Consider the following 27,798-nt stretch of genomic DNA (forward strand, 5'->3'; position numbering starts at 1 on the left):
CAATAGATTTCTCAGGAGAGGTCACACACACAAAAAAAAAAACCAACAGCAACCTGGGCTTCTCAAGGAAGTCACACTATTTCCCCGAGAGAACCCACACTTGCAAAAGCTTCTCAGCTTTTGTACCTCAAATTTTTTTGTTACACTAGGATAACAACCTTGTGATTCTTAGGGAAGAATCACTCTGTTTCCCTGAGAGAACACACACCGGCAGAAGTTTCTCAACTTTTGCTTCAATACTGGGCTTCTCAGGAAAGCCACACTTTCCCCGAGAGGATACACACTTTACAAATATCACCGAAACTGGGTTTCCTAAAAGAGGGTACTGAGAATTCTCGGGGAGGTCACACTATACAGTCAACATTTGTACCCCAGATAATCTTCCCCCGGAAAGCACGCACATTTAAAGCTTTTGAGAACTCCCACACAGTCTCTCTGAAAATTTCGCTTCGTCCTTCTCCGGCCACTTCCCTCTCGGGCGAGTGAAAACGCGAATCTGGACTCCACTCTCGCTTCGTACTAAAGAGTACGTCTCAGACACACACACATTTCGGGGTTCTCAGAAATGCAATAATTTTGCTGTGATACTTTTCACTGCACGGGAATCCTGCCGACTACGCCAATTAAATGTCAGGGTCCGGAGACATTAGATGTCTCGGTCCAGAGACACAGTTATTTTAAATATTCCCGTGTTGTGAAATTAAAGGCACAAACGAGGCCAAAGTATCAACAGCTAGACTATTTATTAGATAAATAAAGTGGACATAAGAAAGGAAGAGGGAGAAAATAGAGAAAGTGGACATAAGAAGGGAAAGGGAGAAAAGAGAGAGAGAGAGAGGGACGAGAGATAGAAGAGGAAAGGAATTATAAAGTCGGTGGAGGAAAGGTGCTCTGTCCTAATCACTTCAAATTATCCAACAAGCCAATTTACATTTGATAATCAAGAAGTTAAAGTTTTTGAACCCACAGGAAACCTAATTACATACTCTCAGCACATCATTATAGTGCAGCAGAAAAATTTACCATCACTTTTCTAAATTTTAGTAGGCCTAATTACTAATTCAACCTGTTTACCATTGCTAATGTTGGAGGAGAATTTATCTACACCTGGCAACACGGTCCAGTTCAGTCAGGATAAAATACTCCTCTCGATTTTAACAAATAAAATTTCTTACATTTACACTTTACCCATCCCCCATGACATCAAGTCCTAGGATCTTTTATACACAGAATGAAATCCTTGTTGGTGGACAAAAAGCTCAACATGAGCTCTCAATGTGCACTTGCAGCCTGCAAAGCCAATCAGATCCTGGGCTGCATCAGGAGAAGTGTGGCTAGCAGGTCGAGGGAGGTGATCCTCCCCCTCTACTCAGCCCTGGTGAGACCCCACCTGGAGTACTGTGTCCAGTTCTGGAGCCCCTATTACAAGAGGGATGTGGAGGTGCTGGAGCGTGTCCAGAGAAGGGCCACAAGGATGATCAGAGGGCTGGAGCACCTCTCCTATGAGGACAGACTGAAGGAGTTGGGGCTGTTCAGTCTGCAGAAGAGAAGGCTCCGAGGTGACCTAATTGTGGCCTTCCAGTATCTGAAGGGGGCCTACAGGAAGGCTGGGGAAGGACTTCTCAGGATCTCAGGTAGTGATAGGACTAGGGGGAATGGAATGAAGCTGGAGGTGGGGAGATTCAGGCTAGATGTGAGGAGGAGGTTCTTCACCATGAGAGTGGTGAAACCCTGGAATGGGTTGTCCAGGGAGGTGGTCGAGGCCCTGTCCCTGGGGGTGTTTAAGAGCAGGCTGGATGAGGCTCTGTCCAGCCTGATCTAGTGTGGGGTGTCCCTGCCCATGGCAGGGGGGTTGGAACTAGATGATCCTTGTGGTCCCTTCCAACCCTGAATGAAACTATGAAACTATGATATTTTCTTGCAATGCAGTTTTGATGTCACACAGTGTCAGATGTTTCAAAAGGTGGGTTTGTCTCGCTAGTTCCAGAGCCTTCAGACCGAGGTGTTACAGGTGCAAGTCAGTCAGGTTCAGAGGCACATTCCTGAAGTGGTCCTTTTGCTCATGAAACATGTGTCCACCCTTGTTTTGCAGTATGGACAGCTGGATCTGTTGTTAACAAAACCAAGAAAAGATCCTTCCCAGGGGGAAATTAGTGACTCTCCTTTCCAAGTTGTTATTAACACTTTACCCCCAGCTTTCGGGAATCCCAAAGGTGGGATCTGAGACCAGAACAAAATAAAAAGTTGCTTTCTGGGCCTCCTCTATTAATAAAGGCCGCTGATAAGCAAATTTGCCCTCACCTACTTACAGAATCTAATAACTTGGAACAATGCCATACAGGATTTTTACTTCCAGTCCAGTCCTGGGTCAACACTCCATGTAGATGTACAAAAAGATCAAATGATTTGTCCATGTCAGGCAAATTTAAAACAGAGCATCAATCAACATTCTTTTTATTTATCCAATCATTCATCATCTTCTGGACTCTATTTAATATTACTGTTGAGGGCTAATTTTACTTTTTTTTTTTTTCCCCCCTCTCTATCCATAATCAACAGTACCCTGTCAGGGTCCGGAGACATTAGATGTCTCGGTCCAGAGACACAGTTATTTTAAATATTCCCATGTTGTGAAATTAAAGGCACAAACGAGGCCAAAGTATCAACAGCTAGACTATTTATTAGATAAAGTGGACATAAGAAAGGAAGAGGGAGAAAATAGAGAAAGTGGACATAAGAAGGGAAAGGGAGAAAAGAGAGAGAGAGAGAGGGACGAGAGATAGAAGAGGAAAGGAATTATAAAGTCGGTGGAGGAAAGGTGCTGCAGGAGATGTTGGGTTTGTAGAGAAACCGTGGTGAGGCTTTTGCTGGAGAACAGCTGTGGTCCTCTGGGGAGATGTTGGGTTGATACAGGAACAGTGCTGAGGCCCCTCTGGGCAGCCTGGGTCTGTAGAGAAGGGGTGCTGAGGATTTGGTTGGAGCTGTGGTCCTCCGGGCAGCTTCTTTTCTCCGGAGCAGCATCGTCCCGGCTTTCTCTTCTCAGCGGCCTGGCCCGTCTCTTGTGTTTTCCTTCATCTCCATTTTTCTCCCCGTTTTTCTCCTCTGTTTCTCTCCTCTGTTTCTCTCTACAAACCAGTAGTTGCTCAAGTCTTTTATACAGTTTTTTAGTCTTTAGGTATGTAGTCAAATATTGTCCCTCAGGAATTCCAGTGGCAGGAAATCTGTGTGTTTGGGCAAGACCCTGGCTGGAGGAGGGGGGAATCTCCGTCTACCCTGTCTCCATCCAGACAAGTCCTCCCACATTCCTTTACACAGGTGGTGAAAACCATCGTATCACCCTGCCCAAGGTACTTGATGGGCGGAAACCACCCTGCCCAGAAAACGTGATGGCTGGGTCCTTGGGTCCATTGTTGTAGTCCCGTGTTATCACGATGCAATCACAAGCTGATTTGCATCCAGGATTGGTGGACAGGATTCTTTCCACCTTCTTTCCAGTGGCTCTGCTATCACTTTATCTTTGTTGACTCACATAGAGAGAGACAAACTTATTAGACTCTCACATACCCTTACAGCAGTTACCAACATTCTAGCTTTTGCCTTCTGTTTCTCTTCATCCCTCCTTACAAACACCTTCTGAGCTTCACGTAGTAATTCCTCTAAACCTCTGTCTTGCCAATCCTCGATCTTTTTGAATTTCTGCCCATGGTTTTGCCCCAAACTGCATCCTGAGAAGTATCACCCCAGCTGCAGAACTGGGATCTATTAGAGCTGCAAACTTCTCTTTAATCTTACCATCCACTCCGAAGGAGGCTTCCTCTGATGCTCACTAAAGGCTTTATCAAAATTTCTGGGCACAGTTTCTTTAATTCCTTGTATTACGTCCCATGTTCTGTCTCCCTTGAAGCTGTTGATGGTCCCACTGAGGATCTTGATTAGGCCACTTCTGATTTCCTGGTGCCCCCCCCCCCTCTGATTTTACCTCTCCCATATTCTCATGCCAGCCTGTCTGCCTTTTCCTTGTCTTTGTCCTTTTTCTCAGTTGTTAATGTAAATATGGGAACAGGGGTAGGGCGTGAAGCCCTAATCCAGACAGCAGCATATTCAGCTTCTTCCCTACTAAAACACTTTTTAGAATTCACAAATTGGCAAATCCAATCATCAAAAGATAAACCTTTTTAATTTTTTTGATTTTCCTTTTCTCAACTGTCAAGGGTTGAGGGCCTCAAGCCTTCTTCCCCCCCCCGTAAGTGAAGGGAAAAAAGATGAAAGAAAAACCACAGCCGGATGAGCAAAAGGAAATGTGCTGTATTTACAAAGCAGTTTAGGAAATGCAGGGGAATATATACGCAATTTACAGTATTTACAATATATACACAGGAATATATAACAAAGTAGCACAGGAATGAGATTCCCCTCCCCCGCCAGGAGGAAGGGTTTCCCCCTGTACCCCCTTCTCTCCCCCTTTTCCCCAGAGAGGGTTAGAAAGAGAGAAAAAGAGCAATTGTTAATTAAAGCAAAATATGTTAGTAAGTTTTAGTGCAGGCCTTATGCTTTATCAGTTCCAAGGTTAGTCTGGCCGAAAGCCCAGAAGCTGCAAGCATGCGGAAGAAGGGGGAAAAAGTGCAAGACTGAGACAAGTCTCACTGGGAATCAAAACTTAAGGCAGTGCTCTGCCTCTCCACCAATGAAATTAGTTTAGACCTGTCTTTTGTTTATAAAACATTCAGCCATGGTGTCCCTTTGTTAAAGACACATCCTCAAACGGTCACATCAACTCATCATCATCCCAATACTGTAACATGATCCCTAACGCGCTCTCTGGGATGGGAATGGGAGGGAGTTCTGATGACTTTCTTTTGTCTCATTCTCCTGATCACTAATCACTGCCCGGGGATCAAAACCGAGCGGCGGCACTTGGAAGTGCCAGCTCCGAGGTGACCCCCCCTTCACTTGCAAAGTCAAACCGCAAAATAAACCTCACCCACCGCAGCCCAGGTCCCTGCCCTCCTGCAGAAGCCTGAAACCACGGGAAAAAAAAACTTCCCGAAGCAAGTCCCTCAAACCGAGGTCCCCCTTAGAAACCGGGACGTCAAACCCGCGAGCGTAACCACGCCATGGGCCCCCACAGTTCAAGCTCCCCTAAGGAACCGACCGCAGGATACGAAAAACTCCTCAACCCGGGTCCCCCACCGCCGGAACACTGGAAACCAGGACGTCAAACCCACGACTGCCACCGTGATGTGGGCCCCCACGGCCCAGGCCCCTCCAGAAACCGGACCGCAGGATACCAAAACCCCGAAACTGGGTCCCTCACCACCGGGATGTCGGAAACCGGGATGCAGCGCTGGCCGCCTGATCCCTACAGACGACCAGTCTCCACAGCCCCTAGACCGTAGAATCAATGCTGCCCCCCCTCACAGCCCGAACTCTCCAGGGCTGTGAAGGCCACCTGACTACCATCCAGAATCCTGGAATCCCCCCCCACAGTGAAATTCCGGGACCCCGTAGCCAGGACCCCTACCCAGGCAAACCTCACCGAACGGCCTGGATCCTATGCATCACCTGATTGGCACGAATTGCTACTCCATACATCACACCCACCAATTCTTCAGAAAAAACCCAACTATCCACAATCCAAACAATCCTTGCCTTGGGGCTTGAAGAGAAATTATCACAAGGAGACTCCCTAAATTAATCCAGCCCACTGACTATTACCCTTTGCTGGTAATACAGGCTGGGAGTGATGAGATTGACAAGAAGGGCACCAGGGCGATTAAGAAGGAGTTCAGGGCCCTTGGACAATTGATTGGTGGGGCAGGAGCTCAAGTGGTGTTCTGCTCAGTTCCCTCAGTGGCAGGGGAGTACACTGAGAGGACTGGGAGAACCTATACCATCAACAATTGGCTCAGGGGATGGTGCCAGCAGCGGAACTTTGGTTTCTTCGATCATGGGACAACTTTTACTGCACCCGACCTGCTGGGTCCTGATGGGGTGCATTTATCTAGAAGGGGTAAGAGAGTCCTAGCACTGGAGTTGGCAGGGCTCATTAGGAGGGCTTTAAACTAGGTCTGAAGGGGGTGGGTGAGGATATCGGTCCCTCTGCAGAGGAAAGAGTAGGGCAATTGAGAAGTCAGGAGCCCAGCTGCAGTGCATGTACACCAATGTACGCACCCTGGGCAATAAGCAAGAGGAGCTGGAGGTCCTGATCCATCAGGGCGACTATGATATAGTCGCCATCTCAGAAACTTGGTGGGACAACACGCACGATTGGAGTGCTACACTGGGGGGCTACAGGCTCTTTAGGAGAGACAGGCATGGGAGAAGAGGAGGGGGGGTGGCTCTGTATATTAGGGAGTCACTTTCTGCCACAGAACTTGAGGTGGAAGATGAGGGAGTTGAGAGCCTGTGGGTTAAAATCAGAGGGCAGCCTAACAAAACTGACACCCTGGTTGGAGTCTGTTACAGACCACCCAACCAGGATGGAGGAGGCTGATGAATTGTTCTACAAAGAACTGGAGGCTGTCCCAAGATCATCAGATCTTGTCCTTGTCAGTGACTTCAACCTGCGAGATATCTGCTGGGAACTTAATTCAGCAGAGAGGAGGCAGTCCAGAAGATTCCTGGAGCGAATGGAGGACTGCTTCCTGACAGGCGATGGCTCAGTTGGTAGTGCATTAAGAACCTTAATGGGAAGGTTGTGAGTTCAAGCCTGCAGTGGGCAGTAGTGTCCTCCCTACTCTAGTTGTGAGGTCTGTGGTGACAGGTTGGAATCCATCTCCCTGATGGATGCTCAGGGAATCAGAGAGGATCTGGATTGCAAGCATGTGGGATCCTGGCTGCTAGGAGCTGTGTCTTGCACTTGATGGGTCATTGATCTGACTTAATGGATTTCTTCATGTGCAAAATGATGATTTCCTTCTTTCAGAGTATCTGTTCTCTCATCGAGTCTCATTTAATGAGTTGATGCAGTAGAGTAATTGCTTCATAGATGGCCTTTTCTGTCAAGAACAATGCTTTCTTGTTTATGGGCTTCTTAGTCTTGATTGGCACATTCAATTCCAATGCTAACAGCTTCATTAAAAAAGATAGAAAGGTGGGAGACAATTATTTTAAAAAATTCTCTGTTACTTTCTTCCTACACCTTTCCTCTCACTTCCTCCCACTATTTCTTGTATCTCACTTTTTTTCACTTGTCTTTAAACAGTATGATTGCATCATCATCATGTCTATTATTAACCTTTGAGCTTTCTGAGGCAGAGATGAGCATTTAATAGAGTTTTTTATATGAAAATGTATTTAGTGCTGAAGTAACATTTCTGTTTTAAAGACTGCTTTCAGATATGAGCTGTTTTAGGAGTTGTAATACGGGACTTCTGTGATCAGAGCTCTTTCTCTCAGGGTTGGAGTAGATGGCTAAAATACTGCTCTATTTTGGAATTTTCTCAGCACATGATCTTACCTGTTTGATAGCATGTTTATATGGAAGGGTCAAGTTTATTAATACCTTTAGTATGTTTAGTTGTAGGATGCCATGATTTTTGAGTATAATACATCATTACACACCTAAATGATAAGTACCTGAAGTCTGTTAGTCTATGGAGTGCCTGTCTGAAAATGCTGCCCTCCTGGGTAATTGAAACAACCTCTCAGTCTCAAAAAATTCTCTTGTTTCAGGAAGTTAAGAAGGATGTAGAGCCCAAGGATGATGCTGTACCGGTCAGAAGGGAGAAATCTGGCAATGTAGCCAGTCTTGTGCAACGTATGAGCAGCTATGGGCTTCCAGCAGGAGGATTTCAACCTCATCCCCCATCCAAAAACTTCAAGAAGAGTATGTAGTCTTTCCAAGTCCTTCAGTTGTATAAGATACTGACATGTGATTTTCTAATAAACATTGTATTATTTAATGTCAGATTTAATTTTAATGTTGTCTGGAAAACTAGAAATGTGGAAGCAAAGGCTTTGGTTCAAAGCCAGATTCTGTTCCTGAAGTGTGGGCAGAAAGCTTATATGTATTTCTTGACAGTGGTAATAGGGATGAATGTTCCTGGGAACAGGATTTGGACCTGTCCCAGATTCTAAAGGGTTGCTCAGTAACTTCATAGAATCATTTTGGTTGGAAAAGACCTTCAAGAGTCCAACCATTATTTGACTCTACCAAGGCTGATACTAAGCCATGTCCCTTGGCACCACATCTCTGTGTCTCTTGAAATTCTTCCAGGGATGGTGAATCAACCACCTCCCCAGGCAGCCTGTTCCAGTGTTTGATAACCCTTTCAGTCAAGAGGTTTCTTCAAATGTCCAACTGAAAACAGCCTCCCTTGGTGCAACCTGAGGCAATTTTTTCTTGTCCTCTCACTTGTTACTAGGGAGAAGGGACCAATATTTCCCTCACTCCAGCCTCCTTTTAGACAGTTGTAGAGAGCAAGAAGGTCTCTCTTCAGCCTCCTTTTCTCCACACTAAACAACCCCAGTTCCCTCAGCTGATCCTCAGACCTGTTCTCCAGAGCCTTCACCAGCTTTTTCACCCTTCTCTGGACCTGCTCCAGCACCTCAACATGTTTCTTATAAAACTGAAGACAGTACTCCAGGTGTGGCCTCACCAGTGCAGAGTGGCAATCACTTCCCTGGTCCTGCTGGTCACACTATTCCTGATACAGACCAGGATGCTGTTGACCACCTTGGCCACCTGGGCACACTGATGGCTCATATTCAGTTGGTTGTTGATCAACACCCCCAGGTCTTTGTCTGCTGGTTGGTTTTCCAGCCACTCTTCCCCAAGCCTGCAGTGTTCCCTGGGGTTGTTGTGACCCTGGCACAGGACCTGGCACTTGGCCTTGTTGGGTATCATACAGATGGCCTTAGCTCATTGATCCAGCCTGTTCAGGTCCTTCTGCAGAGTCTCCCTCCCAGCATAGTGTTATCTGCAAACTTATTGAGGGTGCATGTGAGGGCTTGTGTGACCTCTGATTGTATTAATAAGTACTTGAATTGGAAATGCAGGCTTGTTCATGATAATCAGAAATCTTCCTGTGATCATTTCTTTTAACATAAGTTTTACTACAAACTCAGGGCTTTATGACAAGGAAATACTCTGTAGTTCAGGTTCCTCTTGTTCGATAGATATTTTGCTTGTGTAAAATAAGAACAAGTTGGTGATACCTAAGTAGTGGTCTTCCTCTGATCACAACTGCCACCACTATGATGATCAGGAGTGCAAACTTGGTGCCTTTGTATCTGTGGTTTCTCTGTTTTAATGACAGTATTTAAATCAAAGTGGCTGAAGCCTAAAGCAGAAAGTGTAGTGTTCCCTGCATCCAGAAAATTGACTTGCAATTTCTGTTTGGACTCCTCAGTCCTTACACGAGACTAAAGTACGCTGACTTCCTCTCTCTTAAGAGCATGCAGGCATTTACAGTTTAAGCTTGCTTTTTTTGGTAAAAGAAAGAATTTATAACTTACTGTTTCTGGCATGTATATGCTTTGAGTTTCTTCCCATAAAAGGAGAAGAGCCAGTAGCTGTCTTCTAAAACACCAAAATGGGACCACCAGATCTACAAATTTGCTGAGATCTCAGAGATGACTAAGGTGGTTATCTACAAAAATACTTTCTAGTGAATCTAATCTATATGTGCATATTAGCAACACCACATACATGCCTGCTAGATGTTTTCAGCAGCAGGGTTTTGAAAACCTAGCCTGAGAAAAGAATGTTTGTCCTAAATTAGTGCAGCCAGGCTCAGGAAGAGCATCAGCATGATCCTTATGAGTCCTTCCAACTCAAGATATTTTAGGATTCTTTGACTCTGTGAAGACTATCTGATACCAGTGCAAGTGTCAGCTACTGATTCTGGTTTCTCTACATCTGGAACAATCCCATATTCAGCATGTCTCATCCTCGTGACTGTGTGGCCATGGCCATAGTAGTAGGTACAGTCTGGTTTCAAACTCTACAGTGCTCTGGCTAGTCTTAGCGTCCTAGAAGAAAATGGTGTTCAAGCACCTTACTTTAAGCACACAATTGTTTAACTGTCACAGGGATAATCGCTGTGCTTCCCTTTTACTTCTTCGGTCTTTCCTGGAAGACTGTTCAAACGGCTTCTGCCGTTCTGTTTGCTTTGTGCCTGCACAATCACTTATTCCCTTCAAAAGGTTTTCACTGCTTAGTTGTCTTTCCATTTCTGTTTCCTGATCTGGTAAAATGAGGTTTACAATGTTAAAAGCCTCTTTAATACCAAGTTTTCAGTGTGTGATGGCTTAGGTTCCCCCTGCCTGGAAGTCTCTTCTGTTCTCATGTGCAGCTCTTGCTGAATTAGTGTATTTTATACCATGTGGGCAGTAAACTGCAGACAGTTGATGGCTACCTTTTATTCAGATAAAGGAAAATACAGGTGTGCTAAGTTACGGCAACAAAGGGCTACACTGCTTTACCCTGTACAAACAAAACCTGAAGCCAGACAGGTTGTTTTGGAAATGAGCAGTATTGCCCAGGGGCTGCCAGCCCAGCAGTCCTGTGGCACCACATAAAGCTGGAGCTTTTCTTCTGAGCAGATTGTTTAGCTTCCTAGGTTAAATCTAGAGGACTTTCAAAACTGGAAGGCAGTACTTCCTAAACTCGTTATCCTTGAAAACAGACCTCAGGTGAGAGAGTGAGTTCTGGATGTGGAGTTTCCCTGTTGTCCTCCCCATGTAGGTAGAATTACAATATGAAAGAAATGCTGAGATAAATTTAGACCAAATGACCATGACTTTTTAATTTGCCTTTTTTTTTGGTATCAGTTAATCTTGCACAAAGGAGGAGCCCTGAAAGCGCTGCAGGAGGTAGTAAAGGCCAGTGAACCGTTTATTGCAATTACTGTTAACGATCCCTCTTGGCTGATATAGGAGTTTCAGTGGAGTTAGAAGCAGGGTGTATTATGTGAGCAATTACCTATTATTAGAAAGAGCCCATAGAGAGCTTCATACTTTTGGTTTATTTGTTTCCTGCCTCTTTTAAGCTCTCTAGAGCACTGACCATATACCGGCATGTTCAAAATTCTTGATTTGGTGAGCCCTCTCTCAGAAGTTTTAGATGTTGAATGTTACTCAGATGCCTGGCACATTTTCTGCTGAGGACTCTGGGAGTGGCAGTCTTCTGAATGTCTGACTTTGGACTTTCAATGCTGCTGCAACAATACAAGGCTCAGTCTTGGATCTGTGTTTTGAAACGGTTTCACCCAGCTAGTCTTAATTGCCGAAGCTTGAGTGTTGCAGGAGTGCAAAGTACAAGAGAAAGTGTGGAAATTACACACCTCCTCCAAGCTTTAGCATTTCAAGCTTTCCATTTATATTTTCACTTAAACTGTGGCAGATTATTTTGGGGGAGGATAGGCAGCATGTGTGAGTCATAGCACAGGGTGACAATTGCTTTCAAAAGCATGTTAGTTGCTCTGTTGTGGAATAGGTCTGAAAGCAGGGCTGCTTGTTTGAAAGAGAAATGCCCAAACTCTATGTGTTCAACAGTGGCCTCACTCCAGGATATGTGCTGCATAATTGGGCAATTGTAGGTTTGCACTGCTCTGGCTGGAGAGGTTGCTGTCAGCCACTTCAATGCTCTCCCCTTGCAGGGTGTAATTTTGTCTTTTTAATGCCTGCAAAGCACTTATGATACATGGCAAACATTTTAAGACTGCACTTTATTTTAATTTTGCCTTTGTCAAACACTGCTAATTGAAGTGTTGGTTGAATTTCTTCACTCCGTACTGTCGTAGTTTGGGCTGGGTGCCCTCTGCTACAGGGGTGTTTCCTGTGTCCAGAAGTCCAGCCCAGTGGGTGGACACAGGAAATTAGGTTATTTCCTACCATGATCCCTTGCACCACTATAAGTTTCACGGCGGGGTCTGGCACTTCCTCTTTCCTTCCTCTCCGCCACCTGGTAACTGGGGGAGAGATCTCCCGGCCATGGGCCTGGCTAGGCCCAAGGCCACGGGGGGATGGGCAGTCTCAGATCTAGCCTAGCAGTGGGGGGGGGGAAGGAGGAGCCCTGGGGGTTTTGGGTGCACCCTCAGGTGGGGATGGGATTTCTCTGGGTCTGTTTTGGGGTTTCTCCTTGTCACTGTGTTTCTAGTTCTCTGCACGCACTCACTGTTCTCTATTTAAACTTTCTATCACTTTTGCAATCTGTTTGTCTGAGTCGTCATTTCTGCACGTGGTGGGGAGGGGGTTTGCCCCAACTGTGGTGGGTGGAAGGGTAAGGCCAAGAAGCCTCCTCCCTTCCCCCTTGTAAGGTAAAGGGAAAAAAACTTGAAGGGAAAGGGAAAAAAAACTCACAAGCTGAATTAGCAAAGCAGTGGAGCTATATTTACAAAGCAGTGTAGGATTTGCAGGGAAATATTTACAAATTTACAATATCTACAATATATACAAAGATATACAACAGAGTAACACAGAAATGAGAGTAACCCCCCTCGGCAGAGAGGGGGTTCCCCACCTCTTCTTTCCCCTCTCTCCCCCCTTTCCCCAGATTAGGTTAGAAGAGAGAGAGAGCGAAAGAAAGAAGTTAAAAGCAGTTTTGTGTTAATTGGAAAGGAGTTAATACAGGCCTGGTATCTGGACTTCAAGGCCAAAGCCTTGGCAGAAAGCCCAGCACAGAGACAGAGCTGCACTGTGGAGGAGCGGAAGCAAGACTGACAGAAAAGTGCTGGAAATGTCCAGTTCACTCCCAGTTCCGAAGGTGCTTCCTCCCACTCTCCCAATGAAATTAGTTTAGATTATTCCTTCCGTTTACCAACTTCCGTCCACCATATTCCCTTTCTTAAGGGTACAGCCTCAAACGGTCACACCCAACCCATTACACATACTGACACTGAGAAAAAGGGATTTTTTTTTCCGTCACAGATAAAAATTACTGTGGATTTTGAAATAAGACCTGGGCAAAATAGCATTACCTCAGACCAGTAGTTATCCAGGTCTTTATTAGAGGGCAAAAAGGCCATTGGCACTTCAGTGTTTTGCAGAGCAAAATATGTTATGTCACAAAATCATAGAATGTTTTAGGTTGGAAGTAAACTCTAAAGGTCATCTAATCCAACCCCACCACAGTGAGCAGGGACACCATTTCCTAGGTCAGGTTGCTCAGAGCCCTGTCCAGCCTGACCTGGAATGTTTTTCTGGGGTAAGGCATCTACTGTCTGTCTGGGCAGCCTCTGCCAGTGTTTGACCACCATTTTTGTAAAAATATTCTTCCTTCTAATCTCCGTCTTTCAAATTTGCTTGAAGACTGGAGGCTCAAACTTGCACATTTTCTTCTAAGCAGGTGCTAATTCTGCAGCTGGCAACAGTTGTCATTCATTCAGACTTGGGGCAGGAAATAGCTTGAAAAATCATTGTAGTGGGGTATACCTGACTTGCTTGTGTCAACATGCTTTTGATAGAATGTTGGTAATTGGCAGTGTAGTGTTTATTTGTAATCAACAGTCTGTGAAGCTGGATAGTTTTCAAGCTCCATCTAAGATAAGGCTCGTTACTAGAGTGACACAAGGGAAACCAAAAACTAGCAGCACAAACTACGTAGCTTTTTGGGAAGGTTTGTTGGTCTTCTAGTCAGATTTCATCTTCAGAAGCTGAGTGTAGGAAAAAAACAGTTTTCTTTCTTAGTTTTGCCATTTCCCTTGACTCAGGGTCCAAGAAGCGGCAGTGCAAAGTGCTCTTTGAATATGTCCCGCAGAACGAGGATGAGCTGGAACTCAAACTGGGGGATGTGATTGACATCAATGAAGAGGTAAGCTGTTTTGCAGAGCTGATTGTCTCTTTATGTGGCCAAAAGTAAAATTGTTCTTTTGATTGATTACTCCAAGTATAACAATGTTGTAAAAATAGTATAGGAATTAGTGTTTTTAAAACTGAAGCTGTGCTCCTGGATTTACTCATTGTTGCCTCATCTGGTAGCTCAAAACCATGAGGTGCTGGTGGCTTTGAATCATAGACTCATTTAGTTGGAAGAGACCTTTAAGACCATTCAGTTCAACCATTATCTAACAGTCCTGGTGCTAAATCATGTTCCTCAGCACAGGGGGATAACAACTTCCCTAGTCCTTCTTGTCACACTATTCCTGATACAGACTAGGATGCCGGTGACCTTTTTGGCCACCTGGGCACAATGCTGGCTCACATTCAGATATTTCAGATAGAAAATACTATCCATTGGATGTGCAGTATGGTAATTTGCACTTGGCTTTATTGAACTTCACAAGTTGGCATTGGACTAGTTTTCAAGCTCATCAACGTCCCTCTGGATGAATTCATTTCCCTTCAAATTCTAGCACTTATCTGTGAATCATTCAGTGTTTAGTCCTTGAAATTATTATCATGAATTGAGTAGTTCCAATGTGCACTTCTGGTTGTGAAATCAAAGGTAGAGGCATACAGGTTCAGAAATTAAATGGCTAATACTGAAGACAGCCAGGCTAAAACAATCAGGAGAAGCTTTTAGCAAAGAAACTCCTTGTGGTATGTGCTGGCTGAATCTTCAGGGGTTTTTGTTTACATGACGTGAGGTTTGCATGCAAAATAGAGTCACAAAGTCCACATCATAACTGTCTCATTAATGTAAATTTTTGTTTCTCTTTTATATCTTCCCCTTCCTTCTGTCAGATGCAGCACTAAACAGCAGATCAGTTTTTGGAGTTTTATATTTATAGTATTTGCATGCTGTTTTCAAGCATGATTAAAATTCCTAGGACTCTGTTAATAGAGTTTTCATTTTTAAAACTCAGATTGGCAGAACTACTTGTTTCAGGCTTCCCCCCCACCCCGTCCAGCTCCCCCTGCCTTTGTTGAGAAACCTGAGTTTTAATCATCTTATAGAAATAAGCTGATGGAATTGACACTCAAAGAAAGCCCTGATGTGAGTGCCAGAGCTGTCTCTCTCCCTTACGGAAATTGTATCACGTGGTAAGGTTTTGAAATGGAAGAGAAGAGTTGTGAAATTGCCATCTGTGGTGCTCATGCCCAGAAATGCACAGATGCTCTCCACCAAATCATGCAGAATGTATTAAACCTATTTTTAAATACTGATAAAAAAGATCTATTTGCTTGTGTATATTCAATTTTTTTAAAGACAGCAGGATGAGGAGGCTGAAGCAAGTACACTCTCTTTTGCTTTATTCCTGAACTGTGAACTGGCATCACTTTGCCTTGCAAGTGTGCAAAGTGCTTTGCTGACCTTATTTCTTGGCAGAAAATTAGATGCTCAAGCTGCCTCCTGTACCATAAACACTAAAAGTCCCTTCCTCATGGCTCTTGGGTGTAATATGAGTGGATCAAGGCATTTGAATTTCAGTTTCCGTTAATGCATTATGTGAAGTACAAAGCTCCAAAGCCTGGTCAGCATTTGTCAGTAATCTGCTCTTAAAATACATTTCGGAGGGCCAGACTCTGAATTTGAACCATCCACAGCGAAGCTTTATTTGAGCACCAAGATGTCTTTAAAAAGAACAATGCTTTTATCATTGTCTGTCTGTCTCTCTAACTGCCAGGTTTTGCATGCTGCTTGCCTGGAGGTAGACTGGCATTTAAAAACTGTGCTGTGTTCAGCGGAGTGACCTACAGAGCAAAGCTAAAAAAAGATAACATAAACAACTGCTGTTTTTTCTCTGTTGCCCTTTTTTTTTCTTATTTAGAAATAAATTTTCAGCCCCAAAACAGAGCAACTGAAATGAGATTTTTGTAAATGTGATCTTATTTATAGTTTCAAGTAGTGTTCATTAGGCAAATAGGTTTGATTTATTTAATTCATAGTTTCATACTTTCATTCAGGGTTGGAAGGGACCACAAGGATCATCTAGTTCCAACCCCCCTGCCATGGACAGGGACACCCCACACTAGATCAGGCTGGACAGAGCCTCATCCAGCCTGCTCTTAAACACCCCCAGGGACGGGGCCTCGAGCCATTCCAGGGTCTCTCCACTCTCATGGTGAAGAACCTCCTCCTCACATCTAGCCTGAATCTCCCCACCTCCAGCTTCATTCCATTCCCCCTAGTCCTATCACTACCTGAGATCCTGAGAAGTCCTTCCCCAGCCTTCCTGTAGGCCCCCTTCAGATACTGGAAGGCCACAATTAGGTCACCTCGGAGCCTTCTCTTCTGCAGACTGAACAGTCCCAACTCCTTCAGTCTGTCCTCATAGGAGAGGTGCTCCAGCCCTCTGATCATCCTTGTGGCCCTTCTCTGGACACGTTCCAGCACCTCCACATCCCTCTTGTAATAGGGGCTCCAGAACTGGACACAGTACTCCAGGTGGGGTCTCACCAGGGCTGAGTAGAGGGGGAGGATCACCTCCCTCGACCTGCTAGCCACACTTCTCCTGATGCAGCCCAGGATCTGATTGGCTTTGCGGGCTGCAAGTGCACACTGAGAGCTCATGTTGAGCTTTTTGTCCACCAGCACCCCCAAGTCTCTCTCCTCAGGGCTACTTTCCAGCCAGTCACTGCCCAGCCTGTATTTGTGCCTGGGATTGCCTCGACCCAGATGCAGGACCCTGCACTTGCTCTTATTGAACTTCATGAGGTTGGCTTGTGCCCACCTCTCCAGCCTGTCCAGGTCCCTCTGGATGGCCTCCCTTCCCTCCAGCGTGTCTGCTGCACCACACAGCTTGGTGTCATCAGCAAACTTGCTGAGGGTGCACTCAATGCCACTGTCCATGGCACCCACAAAGATGTTGAATAAGACAGGTCCCAGGACTGATCCCTGAGGGACTCCGCTTGTCACTGGCCTCCACTGGGACATGGAGCCATTGACAGCCACTCTTTGGGTGCGGCCATCAAGCCAGTTCCTTATCCATCTAGTGGTCCACCCATCAAACCCATGTGTCACCAGTTTGGAGACCAGGATGTGGTGTGGTGCTTTGCTCAGGTCCAGGTAAATGACATCAGTTGCTCGCCCCTCATCTATTAATTTTGTCACCTGCTCATAGAAGGCCGCCAGGTTGGTCAGGCAGGATTTGCCCTTGGCAAAGCCATGCTGACTGTTCCCAATCACCTCTTCACTATTCTTTTGAGCGAGTAGTGACTCCAGGAGGATCTGCTCCATGATCTTTCCAGGCACAGAGGTGAGACTGACTGGCCTGTAGTTCCCTGGTTCCTCCTTCTTGCCCTTTTTGAAGATGGGGGCAATGTTTCCCCTTTTCTAGTCTGTGGGGACTTCCCCAGACTGCCATGACTTTTGAAATATAATAGAGAGGGGTTTAGCAACCTCATCTGCCAGTTCTCTCAGTACCCGTGGGTGTATCCTGTCGGGTCCCATGGACTTGAACACTTTCAGGTTCTTCAGATGATCACGAACCTGATCTGCACTTACAATGGGCAGTTCTTCCTCCCCGTCCCTGGCTTTGACTTCCATGACATCAGGAGTGTGGCTAGAGGCCCTTGCAGTGAAGACTGAGGTAAAGAAGTTATTAAGTACTTCAGCCTTTTCCTCATCACTTGTGACCATGTCACCATTTTCCTTTCTGAGGGGGCCCACACCTTCCCTAGTCTTCTTCTTCCCATTAATATACCTGTAGAAGTTCTTAGTGTTCCCTTTAATCTCCCTGGCTAGATTCAATTCAAACTCTGCTTTGGCTTTCCTAACCAGGACTCTTGCTGCTCGGGCAGCTTCCTTATATTCCCCCTGTTCTACCTGTCCTTCTCTCCACTTCCTGTAGAGTTTCCTTTTAAGTAATAGTGTGTCCAGTAGCTCCTTGCCCATCCAGGCCGGCCTCCTAGCATTCTTGCCTGCTTTTCTCTTTGTTGGTATACAGAGCTCCTGGACACAGAGGAGGTGGTCCTTGAATACTGACCAGCTGTCCTGGGTCCCTCTTCCCTCCAGGGCTTTGTCCCACGACACTTTGGCTAGCAGATCCCTGAAGCGATCAAAATCTGCATGCCTAAAGTCTAGGGTCGTGAGCTTGGAATACTTCCTCCTGATTGCCCTGAGGATATTAAATTCAACTGCTTCATTTTGAACAGTCTTCATAAATTTGAACAGCATGGTTTTTTACTCTGTCTTCTGGTGCTGTTTTACATTGTTGCTTATGCATGCTCAGCTTCTGTTCTGCTTTGTACTGTGGAATATTCCTGGAGATTCAATGAAATTTTGGAGTACTGCAGTATAAAGGGCACATGAGGAATAAACCTTTATTAGAATAAAGGTTTATCCCTCATGTGCCCTTTATACTGCAGTACTCCATGAATCCAAGCACATAACTGAGCATGAAGGTTATTTTTGTTCCCTAATCCCTGAACAGGTTTATTTCCAGAGTTGTTTTGGGAATAGCAAAGCCAACAAGGTTTGGCATCCAGCAGACTTACATCTCTAGGACCGCTGTGTACCACCACAAAATCCATGTACTATCTTTGTTGGCTGGCCACCTCTGATAGGATAGCATCTGTACCTCCCGACACATCTAGAACTGGGTGTGTGTCAGTTCATCCAGTGGCCTCTTACTATAAGGAGTGGAAAACTTAATTTTCTGTCACTCTATGATGTCTTTAAGGACTTTTCCTCTGCCCTACCCTACATTATCTGTAGAAATAATAGTTTTGAAACTCAGGTCTTCTGGTGGAAATTGAAACTGCTCAATGGATATGAGACCAGGGGGAATAGAATGATGGAATCCCAGAATGTTTTATGGTGGAAGGTACCTTTAAAGTTCATCTAGTCCAAGTCCCTTGCAGTGAGCATAAATTCATGGAATCTTTTGGATTTGAAAAGACCTTTAAGATCATTGAATCCAACCAAATGTGGTGCTAAACTGTGGTTAGTCTTTTAATCACCTCCAGGGATAGGGTTTCAACCACCTCCCTGGGGAGCCTATTCCAGTGGTTGAGAAACTTTTCAGTGAAGAAAGTTCTTCTAATACTCAGTCTAAACCTCCCCTGGTGCAACTGGAGGCCATTTCCTCATCCTCTCACTTGTTACTAAGGAGAAGAGTCCAACCTCCACCTCATCCCAACCTCCTTCCAGGTAGCTGTTGAGAGTGAGAAGGTTTCCCCTCAGCCTCTTTTACTCCAGACTAAACAACTCCTGTTCTCTCAGAGCTATAGCGCTGAGGGGAACTGGACAAAGTAGAGAGAAAGTCAAATGTACAGGAAGAATACATAAAAAATTCGTTAGAAAGCCTGACTAAAAGTTGCATATTTATTTCATAAACACTTCAGTAGTTTCTTCTGATAGATAGATATGTAATGCCTGTTATTCTGGCTTACTCTGAGAAAGTGGATGAATATTTTACTGCTCTTGTGGATTAGCTGGTATGAAGCTAGAAATGACAGTAAATTATTTTCTTGCTCTTCTTTCTGCTTGCTGTTTCCACGTCTTTGTTAGTTTTTTTTAAAAAGAAATTATGGTCATTTGAACTTTTCTAGACTTTTTGTAGAGTTTTATAAGTGAATTATAGGTGGAATTGATAGAAATTTGGTTTATTGGTAATGTGCAAAATATTTCTATACAGGTAGAAGATGGCTGGTGGAGTGGAACACTAAATGGCAAGGCAGGGTTGTTCCCTTCACACTTTGTGAAAGAATTGGAATTGACAGATGATGGAGAAGTACAGGATGCTCTGGATGACACAGGTGGTATTCTCTTTGTTGTAATCACTTAGCAAAGTCATTTTACATCTTGGTTATAATTGACAGTATTATACTTCTAGAAGGGCATTGGGAACAAGAGTCTTGGGTCTTGGGTGTAGTATGTAGTATTAGGCTTCTAGCACCACAAAAGTCGTGAAGAATTTTAGCTTCTTAAGAATGGTAAGCAATTTCATTATAGAAAATATTGATGCTGAGTATGAAGATCCCTTGCTTGCTAATGTATATTCTGCATTTGATTACTAGAAAGTTTATCATATTCATAGCTGGACTTTTTTTAGTATTGGCTAAAAAATATTCTTCCATTTAGTGGCTTTTTCCCCCTTCAATCTTATTGTCAGAGACATGAGTTCTCTAACAGGAAACTTGTTTTCAACATGTCAGTTGAGAATTAAAACTTGAGTTGATCATACTTGAGTTGATCAACATAGAAAAACTCAACTTGAATCCTAGAAGGGGGGGCATGGTTGTTTGCTATGGTTTAGTTTAACAATTAAAGGGACATGATTTAGCACCAGACTCAACAGAATTAGATAGTGTTGGACTTGATGATTTTAAAAGTCTTTTCCAACCAAACCAATTCTGTGATCTAACAGTAATGAAAGTGTTAAGTGCTTAGACAGCTGTCTGTAAGGAAAGAAAAGTCTGCTTAGATTTTGTTTGGTTTTTTTATTTATTATGGAAATAATTGCAGTAGGACAGACTTCTTTGTCTTGATCAGTCTCAGATAGCTGTCACCATGAAGGTCAAGTACCCTGAATTTGGTGGGGTCTGGTGAGATGAATTTACAAATGGGTATGTATTGGTCTTAATTCCGGAATACTGAGGTCAGTGGGACTGAACTACCAAGTTAGGATTTTCAGCCTCTCTCAGGGGTTATCTTTTAATGTTCAGTACTTTCACAGTCATCACAGCAAGTATCTGCTAGTTCTTTCCTCATTCCTAGGGGAGATGTAAATGCCTCTTTCACTGAGCTATGGTCTATCAAAAATGCAACCTCGACTTTCCTAATCGAAGAAAATTTGTAGCCTTTTAGATATCTAAGAGGGATATAATCATAAAATTATTTGGGTTGGAAGGGACCTTAAAGATCATCTAGTTCCACTCCCCTGCTTAAGGGCAGGTTCACCTTCTACTAGACCAGGTTGTTCAAGGCCCCATCCAGCCTGGCTTTGAACACTTCCAATGTTGCAGCCTCTACAACTTTGCTGGACATCTTGTTCCAGTGCCTAGCCACTCTCATGGGGAATAATTTCTTCTTAATGTCTAATCTAAATCTAACTTCTCTGAAACCATTACCCTTTGTTGGGTAATGGACTAAAACTTTAAACCATATCATATTAAAACAATATTTAAATATATTTGCAAGAAACTATTTTCAGATATTTTTGATAATGCCTTTAGAGCAGCAGCAGAATTACACTTTGGTGCCTCTTAGAGGCATCATTCCCTACTGAAACACATTTTTTGGGTTCTTTTTTTTTGTTTTTCCCCATGGCTGTTGGAACGTGGAAGGACTCATGATGAACCTTTATTGATTATTGCTTGTGCAGCTGTTGCTGTGCAAATGACAAGCTTTTAAATGTTGGACTGAAAACAGATCTTCAGACAATGCATAAGCAGAGCTTCAGAATGGATAGCATTAACATTAACAGGCTTTGGAACCTGAGTGATAATTGAAATGGCAAGAGATTCTATGATCTAAGGAGTTAGTTGCCAATGTATTCAGTGCAATAATGGTGTCATTTCAGATGGTTCTATGTTAAATATAGAAGAACAAATGTGTGGTATTATAGCTACAGTACTGCTCCTAGAAAAGCTGTTTAACAAGAGCAGTACACACAGCTGTGTTACTTCCACTTTTTTTCCCCAGAGGAGCAAATAAATAATTTCAGATATTAAACCAACATTTTGCTTTCTGTTTTTTTTAACTTCCAGAGTCTGTTTTCAGTAATCCTACCTCACCTGTGGCATCTCCAGGAAATGGGAGTGAACCTGGATCCGGACCAGCACAGCCAAAGAAAATCAGAGGCATTGGGTTTGGAGATATCTTTAAAGAAGGCTCAGTGAAACTTAAGACAAGATTATCCAGTAATGAATCGGAAAAGAAAAAGCAAGATAAGGTTTGTAACAATTCATGTTGCCATTTTTGGGGTTTCTGTAAAAATAATTTTAAAGACACGGAATGTTACAGATGCTGAATGCACTGTCTGTATTGTCCCATAGTCACATCATAATCATCTCATAGGGCTGTTGCCTCCAAAACACAATACCCCCAACCCCAACTTTTTTGATTCCAAAAGGTCTGTTCAGCTATCTTGGTCTTGAAAACATTAGAGAGGGAAAAATAAGTTGATACAAAAATGGTTTCAAAGCCATGTGGTGCAAGACATAGTAACTTCTCAAACACATCTACAGTACAAGGTCTTGTAGTTCTCTTTGTAACAAATTTTGTATCTAGTCTAGGACAAGACTATCACATCTTATAAAAGTTAAACTTCTGAAACACTGAAATATGTTGGTGTTCTGTTTCATTGGTTGGCTTGTCTGGAAAGCTGTTGTAGGCCATGTCTCAGCAGGAGGGGAAGTGAAATAAGAAAGCAGTTTTGCATAGCTTAAAGACAATGAAATAAACAGTTGAGTTTAGCACTTCATTTTCTACTTATTTGTTGTAAATGTCATCCCAAAGGTGCACACAATTGGAGAACTACAGAGTCCTAGGGAGATAAGTCTCCTGAAGCTCTTGTGAAAATGGATGGCTTATTTGTGTTTGTTCTCAGCTCATGTAAGTTAAATGGAGGAATGATCTCAGCCTTTAAGTAAGGAAAGGACCATCATTAGGAAACAGTGGAGTAGAGAAGGCTTTCTTTTCCTTTGAGTAATTCTGAGACTGTTCATCATAGGAAGTCTGAGCACTGATGCACCTGAAATGATTAAGACTACATATGTGCCCCTTTTTAGGAGAGCTTCAGCTGGTCCCAGCATCCTGCCCAGGCTATTTATACCCTGCCTGCTTAAACTTCCTCTCATACTTCTAATGGCCTCTTGCTTTGGAAAGGGGAAATGTAGAGAACTAGTTCCATGTTGGTCTTGTCGAATCTCATAGGTGGCTTATTTCAGTATATTAGTATATTATTATTCAGTATATTATTATAGTATTCTGGGGTGAGTTAAATTGCATATGTACTCCATGGGCATCCTGAGTGACTGTGGCTTCCTCTGTGGTATGTCTGAAGTACAAACATCATCCCACAGGCATTATCTGGTTTTAAGGAGAGTAGAACTAGGTTCTTTGACAGTAGAAAATGAAAATGAACAGAGTAACTAAAGGTAGTGGAATTTTTCACATCAGTAACACCATTAGGGCTGTTCAGGTAAGTGCTGACTATAAGATCATATTCTATGTTTGTAGCTTATAATGCTGTGAAGAAGTGGATGCAGCTGAAGCTGTCTGAATCCTCCTGGCAGCTCAGTAAGTCACCTGGGGGGGGGGAAATAAATAAATTGGAACAATGGTTTTGGTTAGATACTAATTCTGAAACTTACTATGGTTGCAATGCCTCTGTGGTTTTTAGGTTCAGGAGAAATCACTAGTGATGTTTGTTCTATATGTGTCTGTATGAGTGGCTGAGAGTGAAGGGAATCTGGGATGGGTTTTCATGTGCTCTTATATTTGAGTAGTTAAAAATTGATTTGCTCTTCAGCTGAGGTGGTGTATGGCTACTGAACCTTCCTGCTGTGTTCCAGTAGAAAGTAGGCATGGTCAGCGAGTTACTTTCAGCAGAGCTATTAAATATCTGCTTCTGTGCTGTGCTGGAGGAGGCAATTTTCAGGATGCTGGAAGAGTAACATTTGAAACTGTCAAACTATGATTGCAGAAGTATATCTGGCAATGTTCTGAGACTGGCTTCCAATTTGAAAGCTGTACTCTGACTTCAATCAGTAGATAAAATTCTAATTTCAGTGGATGTAATGGGGGGACCATGTGGCTCAGGTGGTAGCACGTCAGCCCTTTAATGGGAAGGTCGTTGGCAGGAGTGTTCACATTGGGCAGCAGGGTCCTCCCTCCAAAATTAAGAAGGACATCAAAACACTTGAACGTGTCCAGAGAAGGGCAACAAGGCTGGTGAGAGGCCTTGAACACAAGCCCTATGAGGAGAGGCTGAGGGAGCTGGGATTGTTTAGCCTGGAGAAGAGGAGGCTCAGGGGTGACCTCATTGCCCTCTACAACTACCTGAAGGGTGGTTGTAGCCGAGAGGGGGTTGGTCTCTTCTCCCAGGCAACCAGCACCAGAACAAGGGGACACAGTCTCAAGCTGCACCAGGGGAGGTTTAGACTCGAGGTGAGGAAAAAGTTCTTCACTGAGCGAGTCATTCGTCATTGGAACGGCTGCCCAGGGAGGTGGTTGAGTCCCCGTCCCTGGAGGCATTCAAGAGGGGATTGGACGTGGCACTTGGTGCCATGGTCTAGTCATGGGGTCTGTGTTGATAGGTTGGACTCGATGATCCTCGAGGTCCTTTCCAACCTTAGTTATACTGTGATACTGTGATACTGTGAAATAACTACAGTAAGTTACATATTTAATGGAGAAGCTTGTCAAATCAGTGCTGGATCAGTGCTGGGCCCCATCCTCTTTAACATCTTTATTGATGATCTGGATGAGGACATTGAGTCGATCATCAGTAAATTTGCTGATGACACCAAGCTGGGGGCAGGAGTTGATCTGCTAGAGGATAGAGAGGCTCTGCAGAGAGACCTCGACAGGCTGGACAGATGGGCAGAGTCCAACGGCATGAGATTTAACACATCCAAGTGCCAGGTTCTGCACATCGGCCACAACAACCCTATGCAGTGCTACAAGCTAGGGTCAGAGTGGCTGGAGAGCGGCCAGGCAGAGAGGGACCTGGGGGTGCTGGTTGATGGCAGGCTGAACATGAGCCTGCATTGTGCCCAGGCGGCCAGGAGGGCCAATGGCATCTTGGCCTGCATTAAGAATAGTGTGGCCAGCAGGAGCAGGGAGGTCATTCTGCCCCTGTACACTGCACTGGTTAGGCCACACCTCGAGTACTGTGTCCAGTTCTGGGCCCCTCAGTTTAGGAAGGATGTTGACTTGCTGGAACGAGTCCAGAGAAGGGCAACGAAGTTGGTGAGGGGCTTGGAACACAAGCCCTATGAGGAGAGGCTGAGGGAGCTGGGGTTGCTTAGCCTGGAGAAGAGGAGACTCAGGGGTGACCTTATTGCTCTCTACAACTACCTGAAGGGAGGTTGTAGACAGGCAGAGGTTGGTCTCTTCTCCCAGGCAGCCAGCACCAGAACAAGAGGACACAGTCTAGCCTGCGCCAGGGGAGGTTCAGGCTGGAGGTCAGGAGGAAGTTTTACACAGAGAGAGTGATTGCCCATTGAAATGGAGGTGTTCAGGAGGAGACTTGACAGGGTGCTTGGTTGCATGGGTTTGTTGATTAGGTGGTGTTGGATGATAGGTTGGACGCGATGATCTTGAAGGTCTCTTCCAACCTGGTCTATTCTATTCTATTCTATTCTATTCCATTCTATTCTATTCTATTCTATTCTATTCTATTCTATTCTATTCTATTCTATTCTATATCTCTTGGAGATGGTAATTTGCATGACCTCAGCTATTGAAAACCTAAGTGTGTTCTGTAGCCTAGTTAAAAATAAAACTTATAAAGAATTTTTGTTAAGAAAGTTCTATTTTGTTCATGTAGCCATTACCTAATCATCCCCCGGGAACAAAGCTAATTCATTTTCCCAGTACAACAAAAACTGAAAACTCATCAGAAGCAGCAAAATCTGAAACTGAAAGTAAATCAAAAGGTAAGGCTGATGGAAATTTACATCTATTACTTTGTAGAGCTCTCTGGAGAAGTACTTGATTGTCAAATTGTTTGATGTTAAAATCTTAAACTTTTGCATATTCTGGGATTTTGGGCAATATTTGTGGAGTTGTACAAATGGAGGTTTTATTGCAGCAGTCCCTTTGCATTCGTTTGCTATGTTGTCATAGATTACTAGATTCATAGAATGGTTTGGGTTGGAAGGGATCTTAAAGGTTCCAACCCAGGCCCCTGCACTGGGCAGAGACACCCTCCACTAGATCAGGCTGCTCAAGGCCTCATCCAGCCTGGCATTGAACACCTTCAGGGAGGGGACATCCACAACGTCCCTGGGCAACTTGTTCCAGTGTCTCAGCACCCTTACTGTGTAGAATTTTTTTTCTAATACACGTTCAATTTGTCTTATTTTTTGCCTACATTTTGCTGTTCAGATGGGATGCTGGAAGTCACAGAAGCATAGAATGGTTTGGGTTGGAAAGCACCTTAAAGATCATCTATTTCAAACCATCCTGCCATGGGCAGGGACACCTCCTACTAGATTAGGTTGCTCAGAGCCTCAGCCAACCTGGCTTTGAACACTTACAGGTTGCAGCCTCCACAGCTTCTCTGGGCAAAGTATTGTAGTGACTTACTGCCCTCATGGGGAAGAATTTCTTCTTAATGTCTAACCTCAATCTAGCTTCTTGTAGTTTGAAGATATTACTTCTCATGAGGTTGGTATTGGCTCACCTCTCAAGCCTGTCCAGGTCACTCTGGATAGCACCCTGCCTCTCCAGCACGTCAGCCACACCACAAAACTTGGTCTTGTCAGCAAGCTTGCTGGGGATGCCTTGATCCCACTGTCCTCATTGCCAACAAAGATGTTAAACAGTGCCAGTCCCAGTACTGACCCCTGAGAAGCACTTAAATCTATTGCTATGGAACAGTCTCCTGACTCAATTTCTGTCTCTAAATTATGGAAGTTACTCTTTAGGCCCAGGATTTATTGTGGAGTTGCTAGCATGCTGTTGGAACTCTGTGTGAAGTTTCTTGCGTCAGAAGGTTGGTGCCCATGTTTTGTTGAAGTTTGTTCCCTAAATAATCAAGTTCCATTGCGGTCCTTGTGACCGTTTGACTTTTTAAATGTTTTATTATCTCTTAATTTATGACTTCATTTGACTGTCAAATTGCATAGTTTTATCTAGATAGATACTTTTAGACCAACCCAAGACATTTTGCATGAATGCTAGCCCTGTATAAAGAATTAACTTCAGTTCTGTGATGTGAAGACAGCTCATTTTGCTTAGTTCCAGAGCAGGATTTTTTTGACTTGTGTACTGTAATTTTAAGTCTATTTTTGTTTTCTGTGGAAATACCTTATTTTGGTATAAGGAGGTTGTTTTATATAGAATGCATAATTTGCAGAAATAAGAAAGCTGCCTCAAACAATTGACTTTTTGCCTGTGTTCAGGAGTTGTGTGACCTAGCCCAGCAGCACACTCGAAATGGAACATTGTTAGGCAGAGCCCTAGTCTAGCTCTATCTACAGCAGTCTATAGAGCACTCCTGCCATTTGAGCTGTATTTGGGCTTTGTTGAATTGGATATCTATAAATAGCATTTCCATGTTTGCATAAAAATCATGGTATGGTTCAGTGCTGGACTCAGTGAAGTTAGATAATGGTTGGACTCAGTGATCTTAAAGGTCTTTTCCAATGGAAATGATTCTGCAATTCTGTGTTAATAAACAGCTGATTACTGTCAAGAAGTATCTGCTGGAATGGCTTTACATTGCAAAGCATACATGAAAAGTTTGTGTACAACAGATATCATGGAAATTGGGGATTACTTGCAACTTTGAAATAATTACTGAAATTCAAAATTGGGATAGTCTTAGGATCTTGCTGTTAAACCATTCCAGTGCTGTTGCTGGAAGAACCATCAAGACGGTGTGCAGCCCTAAGCATTGTGAAATGTGACTTGTATGACATTTTGCATAAAAATTAACCCAAGTCTGCCACTCTTCCTGAAGCCTGTAGCATTGTGATCCAGGTGCAGGACCTGGCACTTGGTCTTGTTGAATCTCATATGGTTAGCTGCAGGCCCTTGATCCAGCATATCCAGATCCCTCTGTAGAGCCTTCCTCTATCTTTAAGCACATGAGTGCTCCCTCCCAGCTTAGTGTCACCTGCCAACTTACCGAGGGTGCACTCAATAGAGCCTGTCCAGATCACTGCAAAGAACTGTCCCAAATACTGAGCCCTGGGGAACACCACTTGTGACTGGATAGACAATAGTATACTGTACCTACGGATACCATTTAAGAACACCTTACAATCTTTGGAAGAACACTTGATTTTCTT

General features: G+C 43.9%; 1 protein-coding gene across 4 annotated transcripts in view; it reads left to right on the forward strand.

Annotated features, from left to right (window-relative positions):
- The window catches only part of CD2AP (CD2 associated protein), a 154,560-nt gene that overhangs the window by 94,189 nt on the left and 32,573 nt on the right, over window positions 1-27,798 (forward strand). For all 4 annotated transcript variants that reach the window (XM_068168145.1, XM_068168147.1, XM_068168144.1 and 1 more), the window contains exons 3-7: window positions 7,675-7,828; window positions 13,656-13,756; window positions 19,467-19,587; window positions 21,541-21,725; window positions 25,329-25,437. In XM_068168145.1, coding sequence (XP_068024246.1) covers window positions 7,675-7,828; window positions 13,656-13,756; window positions 19,467-19,587; window positions 21,541-21,725; window positions 25,329-25,437 — 670 coding nt within the window. The remainder of the gene's footprint in view (window positions 1-7,674; window positions 7,829-13,655; window positions 13,757-19,466; window positions 19,588-21,540; window positions 21,726-25,328; window positions 25,438-27,798) is intronic.

The sequence above is a fragment of the Melanerpes formicivorus genome, unplaced genomic scaffold (genome assembly GCF_026170545.1).
Source record: "Melanerpes formicivorus ecotype bairdi unplaced genomic scaffold, bMelFor1.0.p_v2 SCAF_133, whole genome shotgun sequence".
Lineage (NCBI taxonomy): Eukaryota > Metazoa > Chordata > Aves > Piciformes > Picidae > Melanerpes > Melanerpes formicivorus.